General features: G+C 39.1%; 1 protein-coding gene across 9 annotated transcripts in view; it reads right to left on the bottom strand.

The window, feature by feature from the left end:
- atrx (ATRX chromatin remodeler) overlaps positions 1-12,651 on the bottom strand; it is a 172,425-nt gene that overhangs the window by 143,754 nt on the left and 16,020 nt on the right. For 8 of the 9 annotated variants that reach the window (XM_078547550.1, XM_078547540.1, XM_078547543.1 and 5 more), the window contains exons 2-4: positions 9,672-9,784; positions 4,100-4,149; positions 164-210 (exon numbers count right to left, since the gene is read on the bottom strand). In XM_078547550.1, coding sequence (XP_078403676.1) covers positions 164-210; positions 4,100-4,114 — 62 coding nt within the window. In that variant the 5' untranslated portion in view covers positions 4,115-4,149; positions 9,672-9,784. Of the gene's footprint in view, positions 1-163; positions 211-4,099; positions 4,150-9,671; positions 9,785-10,665; positions 10,803-12,651 lie in introns of all 9 variants that reach the window. The other variant, XM_078547549.1, reaches the window with a different exon arrangement.

The following is a 12,651-nucleotide window of genomic DNA, read 5'->3' as shown; positions in this document are numbered from 1 at the left end:
ATATGTAGCAGCAGTCTGGTCATAACTATCCCATTATTGAAGCATCACTTCACAGCAGTGTAGCTGAGCTTGGTAGTTCACTGAAATGCAAGAAACACACCCAGTTGCCCACCACTATAATGGCACCACACTGCCTTATGCACTATGCTCTTAAAATACTAACCTTCTTGAACGGGATGATCCCGAAGACTTCGATTTTTGACTGGAGGCCTTTAAACAAAAAGGAACAACTAAATTTAGGCTTACAAATGCTTAATTGCAAAATAATTAATATGAACCAATGTGGATTTTTTTTAAAATCTGTTGGATCATCCATATTTTTAAAAAGTTAAACTTGCTTCTCAGAAGTCGATATGGATCAATGATAGCTAAAACACTGTCTTGCTAAAACACAATCCCACATGGAGAAGACATGGTAAAATACATTAATTCTGGACAAGGTGTCAAGAATGAGAATATTTCACAAAATTTCCCATACTAATCAAGTAAAACAAATAGAATAGAGGTCAACTATTGTGCCCAACAAAAAAAAATGAACTTAGGATTCTTGGAACGAGGAAGTTCCCAATCCTTATGGAGTGTGCAAATTCATCACAGCTGGTGAGGGTGGCTTAGTATGCTGTATTGGGACTCTCAAGGAACACAGCTTCAGGACTCAAGGCTGATAACAGATGGAAGAATCCGTTTAGAATCCAATTAAGGTTAGCACTATCGAGGTTCCTATTACAAGGATAGAAACAGAAAATAGATAGGCAGATTCTGATTTCACCACAGGAAATTTTTAGTTACTTTAATAAATTCTGTAGATCACACGTATATGACAACCTTTTCTCTACAATGACACAATTCCTCTAGTTTTTTTCTTGTAATTAAAGCCATCTAAGCTTGAATTTGCCAGTCATTTTCTCAACTACAACATCTTGCAGGAAGTACAGTTTTCTACTTATCAGTATTTTTGTGAATAAGGATTGTTCAAGGTCATTCAATAATTAGTGACGTAAATTCTACTACTGGAAACTAAGAAATATTACTGCTGGCTGCACTCTTCCACTGCAAAAACATCTGCCCCCCAACAATTGCAAAAACCAAGAGTGCACATCAAACCAGCCAAGAAGTCTGTGCCCGTTACTGCTTAGAACAGGTAATGAATAGATGTGTCTCACTTTGTACCTCTGGTATTATTAAAGTAGATGTCTCCATCCTCCAAAATGAACAGAGTTAGGTTTTTGACTCCAAGTTGAATACATTTATTACAAAGCACAGATAGAAATTTCAAATATAAAAGCAAAATACTGCAGATGCTGGAAATCTGAAACAAAAACAAAAATAGCTGGAAAAACTCAGCAGGTCTGACAGCATCTGTGGAGAGGAAGACAGAGTTAACGTTGAGTCTGTATGACTATCAGAATTAAAGAAAAATAGAAATGAGGTGAAATATAAGCTGTTTGAGGGGGTGGGACAGGTGGAGCTGGATAGAGGGTCAGTGATAGATGGAGGCAAAGAAGCGATTGCCAAAGATGTCATAGACAAAAGGACAAAGGGGTGTTGACGGTGGTGATATTAGCTAAAGGATATGCTAATGATCATCACCCCACCAGCCTCCACATTCAAAGGATCATCCTCCGCCATTTCCACCAACTCCAGCATGATGCCACCAACAAAAACATCTTCCCTTCACCCGCCACTGTCAGCATTCCGTAGGGACCATTCCCTCCGGGACACCCTGGTCCATTCCTCCATCACCCCCTACACCTCAACCCCCTCCCACGGCACCTTCCCATTCAACCGCAGAAGGCGCAACACCAGCCCCTTTACTTTCCCCCCTTCCTCACCATCCAAGGGCCCAAACACTCCTTTCAAGTGAAGCAGCACTTCACTTGCACTCCCCTCAATTTAGTCTACTGCATTCGCTGCTCCCAATGCGGTCTCCTCTATATTGGAGACACCAAACGCAGACTGGGTGACCGCTTTGCAGAACACCTTCGGTCTGTCCGCAAGCATGAACCAGACCTTCCCATCCCTTGCCATTTCAACACACTACAACACTCTCATGCCCACATCTCCGTCATTGGCCTGCTGCAATGTTCCAGTGAAGCTCAACGCAAACTGGAGGAACAGCACCTCATCTTCCGATTAGGCACTTTACAGCCTTCCGGACTTAACATTGAGTTCAACAACTTCAGATCATGAAAACTCTCCTCCATCCCCACCCCCTTCCCGATCCCCTTTTTTTCCTAATAATTTATATATATTTAAAATATATTTTTCTTTTCCCACCTATTTCTATTATTTTAAAATTTATTTCCATCCATTGTTTTATCTTCACCTTTTAGCCTATTTCGATCCCTTCCCCCTACCCCACCCCCACTAGGGCCATCGGTCACTTGCTAGTCCTGCTTTCTACCCTTAATGTCACCATTAGCACCTCCTATAGCTAATATCACCACCGTCAACACCCCTTTGTCCTTTTGTCTATGACATCTTTGGCAATCTCTTCTTTGCCTCCACCTATCGCTGACCCTCTATCCTGCTCCACCTGTCCCCATCCCCCTCAAACAGCTTATATTTCACCTCATTTCTATTTTTCTTTAGTTCTAATGAAGAGTCATACAGACTCGAAACATTAACTCTGTCTTCCTCTCCACAGATGCTGTCAGACCTGCTGAGTTTTTCCAGTTATTTTTGTTTTAGAAATTTCAAATGTTCATTTAGGGAATTCTGCAGTGATTGCAATGGGATTACATCAATTGTTAATAATATAGCTGCTGTCAATTCCAATCAGCTGCCATCTTCACACCATATATAACAATGATTATATTTGATCTGCATTTATTTATTTATTTATTTAAAATACAGAATCTTAAATGACTCTCCCAAAGTAGTACCTTTTTTTCCTGTGTGGCAACAGGAAAGTGGGGACGGGGGACCACAGACTTTCATGCAGGAAACATTTCAACTTCTAGATCTTTATCCTTATACTCAGACAAACTGCTTTTGTTAAAAGTGTAGGCAGGTAGCTTGTTCAATTTCGTTTGCTGACATTTCAAATTCTTTAAAGAACATTTGTCTTGCTGGGCGTTTTCCCTTGACCAGGTGGGCGGAGAAAAAGATTCACCAAATACTACAGCTGCGTTGTGTTTGATTAACTTTTCTAGATGAATCTCAATCCTCTCCATAAAGAAATATGATTCTACAACTCCATGAAACCAGATATTCCATCCTACACAGGAAGTATCGAGAGGAATTGATCTGATCCTCCCCTATTTACGTACGAGACACCTGGTCAGGTCACAATTTAAACATTTGGCAGGACTTTAACTGTCACCTTCAAACCTTGCCCACTTACATCTTCAAATCAAAAACAAAGCCAGTCTGCTAGATAAGCTAGCTTCAAGGTTTACATTCTTGCCTTTCCTATTTAAGGAATAGATTCCTCTTTTCTCCACTCTGGGAGGAGGCTTTTAATAAAATGCAAACATAAAATACTGCTTACCATCTCCAAGAGGCAAAAACAAAATGAAGCTGCAAAACATCAATAACATAGATGGCTCAACTATATGGGCCATGACAATGTATGCCTTAAAAGTTTCTAGTCTTATTTCCACAAATGTGGGGAAGGTGAGAGAATGCAAAAGTACAAGAGAAAGAGGAAGATAAATGGCACCCACAGAAATCTAAACAAAAAAAAAAAATCATTCACAGGGTCAGACTGGAAAGAAAATAATACACATAATGGAATGAAAAATTGAAGAAGTAACACTATATAAAGCAAGCAAGGCCACACAAGGAATATTAGCGTGATGCCAACAGGTGACCCAAAACTGTACAAACTTTCTAAAGGACCATGAGTACAGAAACAAGAAATAAATGAAAAATTGTTCAATTGACATCTACAGGAATGCAAAAATTCCTATTTAATATAAATCAAGTAGCACTTTAGGAGTCAAGTTCTGGATTGATTTTATATGTCCAAACAGTTTGTTGAGTAACTAGTTTAAAAATATTGTAACTCAAGTCCAGTATTCAAATTAAAAGCCAGTAGCTTTGCTCAGTTAAGTTTTTACGTGCATTTCTTTGGCACAGCAAAACTGGAACAAACCTCTTTATCCTCCATATGTGAAGTGGAAATTACAGTTGTGCTCCCTTTACCTGAAAAGAAACAAAAGTAATTTATATTCATCTGGAAGGTTTATAAAAACAAATCATCCTTTAATTAAATTAAGGCTTCTATTAGATGCATTAGTTGGTAAAAACTTTATAAATCAAATTTAATTTTTTTTAAATTAAATGTTTGAGAGATTTATATGTCAATTACAGTAACTGATTCCAGTGTTAATTTGTAGGTTTAATTTTAGCAATTCAGCCTACCTCATTTGTCTTAATACCATGACTTGTGCCTGAAGGATACATTAATAAAATTCCGACTTAAAAATACTAGTGAGGGAAGCAAGCTTATCTTCAAAAATATATACTAAATAGGAGGGGAATAAGTTAGGATGGACCATATAATGTTCTTGCCCAATATTAATCAGAATAATCGTATGATGTTAAGAGGACAGTTTGCTTTATACATTTGAAGTGATGGTTTCAGGTATATTCACAAATTATATTATTCTACCAAAATACTATTTTTCTCAAATCAACAATGTATGTAAACATTATTTAAGTTATTTTTTTTTTCATTCGCAGGCTGGTAATAATGAAAGCACAGACTTAACCCCACCAGAAATATAAACCCAGTTTTGGTGCAACCTGAAGAATGACAACTGCTTGTGGCCTCCGCCCCACCATCTCAGCTGCTTCTCTCCTGTCCCATCCAAAAAAAACCCACAAAAACATGCATGCCCCTTTCCATCAGATGTCGTTCAGCAAGATAAAAGATCAGGGATCTGGTAAGAGACCCTGACACTCCTTCCCAAAATCATTCCTCAGTCAAATTGTGGGAAGCTATCAGCTTGAACAAACATGCTTAACTGGCGACAACACCAATTCCATGACAAATGCATTTTCCTAAAAAGGCCAATTGGAAAAGGGAGAATGCAGATGTAGGAGTTACTGATTATCAGGTGTTCAATAAAAGGTGTTTCACAAGACCTTGTCACAAAATTTCTGGCAGCAATGTACCAGCATGGATAGAACATGGTTGAAACAAAATTTTTATGGTAAATGAGTACAGCTCAGTACTGGAGGTGGGTTGGAAATGTATTCAGGTGTCAGTGCTATTGGCCTCAGCATATAATGATGATTTGGACTTGGGTTTAGGGAACAAATTTCAAAGCTTGCTGACAAAATATTTCAAGAAGACATTAACAGAATTGGCAGATAGATGCCACACCCAATTTAATGTAATTATGAGGTAATACATTTTCAAAGTAAAACAAGGAATCAGAGTAAACACAGACTGAAGCGTATGGATGAAAAAAAGACAAAAAAGGGATTTAAACATACTTGACTACACACACTTTCATGGAATTGCAAGTCACAAAAGCCAATAAAATTTTGGACCTGATAAACAGAGCAGAGGGTACACAGGTAAAAAAAATATTGGCTAGGCCAGAGAGAGTAATGTGTGCAATTTTAGGTAGATTATAGAAGGGGCATGAAAACCATAGAGCATGCAGCTCAGTTTCCCAGGTTGATAACACAGATGGGAAAATATAGCTATGAGGAGATACTGGGACAGTTTATCTGGAGCAGAGAAGGTCTACATGAGACTTTGTTGATATTTTTAAAATTATAAAAAGAGTTTTGATAGAGAAAAGGAGAAAAATTATTTCCTGTTTGGGAATTCAGCAATAAGAGGTCATTAAGTGGTTAAGGCATAGTCCACTGCATCTTTTGAGTGAAGACCGTATACATACTTGAAGCAGAGAATTGCTCTGACAAAGAGCTGGCTTCCTTCGGTGATGTAAATTTGGTTCTATGGAATGGTAATTCCAGAAAAATCAGAATTAAAAGTAAGGAGGGCTGGAGACAGAAGAACACACTGAAGTACCTAAAGCAGTTGCAAGAGAAGAAAGCAGGGCTGCAGTTCTTAAGACTGAATGCAGACATTAACACTTGGCCAAGGAAAGTACAGCGGTCTTGCTCATTGAAACTTTGTTCTTCCAAGGCAAAAACCCACCAACACGATACCATGGAGGATGCAAGGCAGCACAGCCAGAGGATAAGTTAAGCAGCCAGCACAACATAATGAGGCATTAGAACTATGCCTGGCTACCTCAGGGCATCAGAACCGAAGAATTACGAACTATCCTTCATTCACATGGAAACATCTTCCCCACCAAGAGCTACAACAGTTGGTGCCTTGCCAGCATTATTAACTGAAATCAGAGGATTTATGAATAAAACCAACATTCTTCCTTTTCCATTCACATGCACATTTTGACTGCTGTTCTGCATCGAGGCAAAATAGTTTTATGCCCCCACCCACCGCTTTCGAGGACATTCGTTGATTCTTTGTCTTGCCATCTGCTACTTCACTTCTCTCCCCTTATATTCATCCTTACAAAACCCCTCAATTTGACTATTTTCTGCCATCTACCCTGCCAAAATCACCACAAAGTCAGACCAAAGCCTTTCTCTCAACTTCTGTAGCATCTTTGATTCTTTGAAGGGCTTCATTCTGTATCAATCTGCTTACATCGCCCTCCAAGTCCTAATTGAGTTTCCACAAGAAATCACCTCCCATTTAGCATTCTCTGCACTGAACAACTCCTCACCCAAAATAATTTCTATTTGTCTCAGCTCTCCTTTCCTTCTCTCATGCAATCGCACCTCTTACTCTCCACATAAACACTTTTGCCCCATATTAATGGCCACTCATTCAACTTCACCGCTTACCATGGCCTCTCCACTCATGTCTCCAACACCACTTTATTTCTCTTATCCATTATCCTCCTTCAAATTTAGTTCTATTGGATCTGTCCCACCAATTAACTTACCACCATACGCAAAAACTTCCAAACTGACTAGCCGTTGGCCCTCCATTCGGCACAATGCCTCTCCAGCTGTAGATTTATACATCTCCCTCAGCCCCACCTTTGATGCACATCCCAACAAAAGTCCTCACCTTCTCCCATTCTGCTCATTTACTTCTAGTGCAGCCCTCGCCTTTATTTCACATTGAGCATTGCTGGCAGACAACTGGCTTAATCATCCATTTACAGATCCGCCTTGATCACATTGAGCTTTATTGCACCTTGCTCTACTCTTGCCAGAATAGCCAATTCACATTAGGCTCACCCTGGGAGGGTAAAGATACCCCATCATCCTTACTAAAACAAGATTATCTGGTCATTATCAAATTGCTGTTTTTGGGAACTTGATGTGTATAATTTGGTTACCACATTTCCTACACTTCAAACTGACTAAAATTCAAAAGTACTTTCTAGGCTGCAAAGCACTGAGATGTCCAGTGGTCGAGAAAGGTGCTATATAAATGCAAGTCTAAATCCCGGACCCTTGTACCCCCACCCCCTCAACTACAAATGCAAACATGCAATACTGTATTTCATCTCCCAAGACAGAGCTTACCCATTCACTTGCCTATGGCTCCCAACTTCCTTCTGCTATGAACTCAAGCCATGCCCAAATCCCCTTGCCACATCATCTCTGAACCAAAGCCCAGCCTCTCCAAGCCAATTTCACCCAGGAATCCAATCTTCTGCTTCATCAAGTCCATTCCAACTTAACTCCTTGTCACCCAATTTCCCTTTGTAGCCCCCCATTTAGGCATTATTGTAAATTGTTTCCTCTTATCAGCCTTACATTTCAAAACAGCAATTATCTTTTTCTTAAGTGTTGAACCCTTCCTTCCTCAGTAACTACCAACCACCCTTTCCAAGGTCACTGTTGATTTCAGATCTTTCCCACAATTCACTATTTGAATACCTCCAATCAGTTCCCACCCTTTCCACAGCACCAAGATTCCCTAACCAAAGTCTTGAATGACAGTGCCTCCAAGTGGCCCAGAAGCATTATCCTCCTCGGACAGTCAATTATACAATCTATTTCCAATGCCTCTCTTCCATTGCTCAGCTTAGTGGTTATCCTCATTTGGTCCACTCTTACCTACCCCACTGCAGCCAGAACAATTCCAGCAATTATCTTCCCATTCTTGCATTGGTAAGCAAAACTATCCAAAGGATGTTGGGAGAATAAGGACCCATCTGGTTGACAGAGATACACTTGACAATCATAGGTTTTCCAGAGTGTGCCATAACCAATCATTTGGGTAACCCTGGTGATTATGACCTACATGGTCACAACCACCTCTATTGACACTACTACCCAGAATGACAGAATAAATGGGAATACTAACCTATGCTTAGTTACCTCAGATAAGATATAGGATATGCAGGCAACTGAGATCAGCGTTTTTTCCCAGTCAGGAAACTCAATTCACATAGTGGAGAGGAAGGCAATAAAGGTACATAGCCTCATGCTAATCTGAAAGGTAAGGTTCATAAATCACAAGGCATGAACCCAGGTTTCACAAGTTCGTCCACTAGTGCCAATCCACTATTAAGTTGCGCTTGGATGCTAAAGGAGAGGGCAAAAGGGAAGAGGGAACAGGGAACAACAACAACTTGGGACAGAAGTTAAAAGAGATCAGGAAAGGAAAGAGATCACAAATTCAAATTATCAAGGAACATAAAACGTGTTCTAACAACACAAAACCAACAAATGGAAAACTAAGTTAGGGATTGAGCCACTAAAGCATGAGCAAGAAAACCTCACAGGTAATGACTCAAAATGGCAGAAGTATTGAATAGCTATTTAGCTTCAGATTTTAGTAAAGAATGTGGATAACGTAATAGACACTACTAGAGGATGAGCTTAAAAGGATTGAGAACTGGAGGAAGCAGGAAACAAAGTAGCAAAGCTAAAGAGAATAAAGTCCAAGTGTGCTGGCAGATAGCTACTGTTCTTCCGATATACGAAAAGGGAGATAGAACAAAGCCTGAGCACTACAAACCTGTTAACGTCAATAATAGGGAAGGTACCAAAATGTACATCGAAAAGGTAACAGAGCAGCATTCAGGGAGATCCACCATCACTTTATCAGGGTAACTAGGGATGGGTAATTGATACCAGTCTTGTCACCACATCTCAAGAACGAATAATGTCTACTCAGCTGCCATTTAAGGCTACTATTCTTAGGTCCCTATGAATGACAGCTTTTATTCAGGCTTTAATGGAAGTCAGCAAGTTGAACTGCCCTTCCAATTTAACATTTCATAGCATTCAGAGCAGCTCTGTTTAACAGGCTTTCACGACAAATATAGAAGCAAAACTCAAGTTCCTCCCACGTTTAGCGCAAGCTCAGTTATTTTTCTATTATACCCATTACACATTGAACTTGGATGTGAATGCCATTCTTTCCTCAAGCACTGTGCTTTAAATCTAATCCCACTGGTTTTGCACATAGACTCTTTAATCTACTCTGATATTGTATTCTTAAAACATGGAGACTAGCCTCATTTCCTGATAGGCAAAATTGGATTTAAAAATATCGCCAGTCAACTGAGCTTCCTGAATAAAACAGTTTTTCTTTTATTCTTTGCTATCCTGCTCTGCAACTTTTTAAATTCAGTAACGTTTCCAATGGATTAGTAAACATGATCAGCCTGCACCTTATTGATTTATCAATTTAAAATGAGTATTACCTGAAAACTGATTTAGACACAGCTTTGGAGAGGACAGGGTTTCTTCACCTTGTTCTGTTGATTGAGCCAGATATTCATGAAGCTTCTGCACTAATGTATTCAGCTTGCTTTCACTGTAAAAGTAAGAGTTACAGTATTTTTAAAAAGTACTATGTTGTCCAATCTACTTGCATTTCTTTAGAGTGCAATTACAGACACCCAAAATTAGGCAGCTGTTTGGCAGCAACTCAAAGCTTAAAAACTATTCTGGCAGTGATGACAAAGCAACATCAGGAGCTTACAAGTAGGCTACCTGCCTGACCACATGGTCAGAAAACAGTGCATGATGCATGTTAATTTCAATTTTGGGGTTTTATAAAATCATTTGCTACCTTCTGCAACTATTTAATGAATAACCTGCCTTTACAAATTTGCATAATCCAGATAAATAAATTTATTTGCTGTAGACATACTGGATTCAACAGTCTATTATCATGGCATTATACTGTCTTCAAATTGGATATTAAATACAGATTTTCAGGCCAAAACAAGTATGTTTGCTATTAAAATATCAATATGAATTGTATCAAGGAACATTTCCTGTAAGCAACTTGCCCTTTCAAAATCAACAATAGAACTTATACAAGTATATCTTTTCATAAGATATATCTGCCAATGGTTGCTTAAATGCACAACATATTACAAATATGCACTGAATATTCCTTATTTGAAAATCTCCATAGTCATCCCCCTTAGCAGCAACCATGTAAAATTTCCCCAAATGTGAAGCTGGCAAACCTAAAGCTTCACATTTTTTTCTAATACATCCATTGGCAATCTCAACTAGTTTAGTGACCTGCTCAAAATATTCAACAAGAATATTCAGACAGGACCTACCCTTCACTAATCCCCGCTGACTCTCTAACCAGCTTACACCTGTCTAAAGTGCTCAGCCACGGATAATAAATTCCACTAATTTCCCCACAACTGAAATTAAACTGAGATCTGTAGTTACCTGGTTTTTCCCTCCCATCTTAAACAAGAGTGAAATCTGCAATTTTCCAATCCAACGGTGCAATTCCAAAATCTAGAGAGCACTAGAAAATTATGATCAACGCATATGCAATTTCTTCATCCATTTCTTTTAATACTCTGGTGTGGAAAAAAGAAACATCAGGTCCTAAAGATTTGTCCGCCTTAAATACTACTATTTTCTCCATTGCTATTTTCTTACATGTTAAATCTAGTTACTTCCTTCCCTGGGTATATTTTTAGGTTTTCTTTTACCATTGATATTTCATCTCCTAATGTGAAAATGAATACAAAGTATTCATTTAACAAGCCTGCCTTTACAGCCTCTAATAGGCCCATAATAGAGAGCAATAGGGGAAAATATATTTATACAAATTTTAGTTGGCTTTTTGATAACCTTTGCACATATTTTTCCATATTTCTTTTTGTACCTTATTTTCTCTTTACCTTTGTTATTACTTATAGCTCTTCCAGTCTTCTGAACTACTTTGTGCATTTGTGTAATTAACGAGACACCACAAGGATCACTGTTTGAGCCTCAGCTATTTACAATCTGTATCAACAGAGATGAGGCAATTGAGCATAATGTATCCTGGCTAGCGGACAATACAAAGCAGAACAGTTCACTGAGTTATATAGGCAGATTAAATGTGTGGCAAGAACGTGGCAGACAGAATATTAATCTGGAGAAATTTAGTTATAATTGACAGAAAAAACAGAAAAAAGGCAAGATTTGAAAAATAAAAGCAAAACACTGTGGATGCTGGAAATCCAAAATAAAAACAGAAAATGCTGGAAGAACTCAGCAGGTCTGGCAGCATCTGCGAAGAGAGAAACAGTTAACATTTCAAGTCCATATGACTCTTCAGAGCTAAAGAGAAGCAGAAATGCTATGGATTTTATACTGTTTAAGCGGCAGTGCAACAAAATGGAAGGTCAGGGATAGGTGGGAGCTCAGGGGAGATCGACAAAGATGTCATAGACACTAGACAAAGGGAGTGTTAATGGTTGTGTTAAAGACTAAAGAAGGTGCTAATAGTGGCATAAAGGTAAGATAGTAGAATATGTTAATAGCAGAACAAGGGTCAGTGGTCTGTGAAAGCACAACACAAACAAGTGACAGATGGCCCTGTGGGCAGGGGCAGTGGCGTTGGGGAAAAAAATTAAATGGAAAAAATAAAAATAAATAAATATTTAAAAATCAGATTAAAAAAGGCATAAAGATGGAGGAGTGTGTTCATGGTCTAAAGTTGTTGAACTCAATGTTCCAAAGGCTGTAAAATGCCTAATCGGAAGACGAGGTGCTGTTCTTCCAGTCTGCATTGGGCTTCACTGGAACATTGCAGCGGGCCAAGGATAGACATGTGGGCAAGGGAGCAAGATGGTGTGTTGAAATGGCAAGCAACAGAAAGATTGGCTCTTGCAAGGTAGTCATCCAATCTGCATTTAGACTCTTCAATGCAGAGGAGACTGCATTGGAAGCAGCGAATACACTAGACCAAATTGAAGGACGTGCAAGTGGAGCGCTGCTTTACCGGAAAGGAGTGTTTGGGGCCTTGAATGGTGAGGAGGGAGGAGGTAAAGGGGCAGGTGTTGCACCTTCTGCGATTGCATGGAAAGCTGCCAGACCTGCTGAGTTTTTCCAGCATTTTCTGTTTTTATGAGGGGTTGGGAAAAGCATTCAGAGAGACCTGGGTGCCCTTATACATAAATCACAAAGTAAACAGAAAGCAACATGTGAAGAGGGCATACAGTAGAGCATATACCTCTGCCACACTGTGCTAACTCAATGTTATGACAATTAAGCAGCTCATTCTTGAGGCATTCCCTACCTGGTTAATGCTCTGTGACTACACAGCTGAGAAAAATAAATCTTTTTATTAAGAGCTTCCATCTCACTGAGGAGGCTTTAAGCCAATTCATATCCAACAAACTGCTCCAAAAACTCAGCTCACATTGACAGCTGTGA

Source organism: Cetorhinus maximus, chromosome 8 (assembly GCF_964194155.1).
Source record: "Cetorhinus maximus chromosome 8, sCetMax3.hap1.1, whole genome shotgun sequence".
Lineage (NCBI taxonomy): Eukaryota > Metazoa > Chordata > Chondrichthyes > Lamniformes > Cetorhinidae > Cetorhinus > Cetorhinus maximus.
Note: the sequence above shows the minus strand (reverse complement) of the source record. Positions and strands in the feature narration are given on the sequence as shown.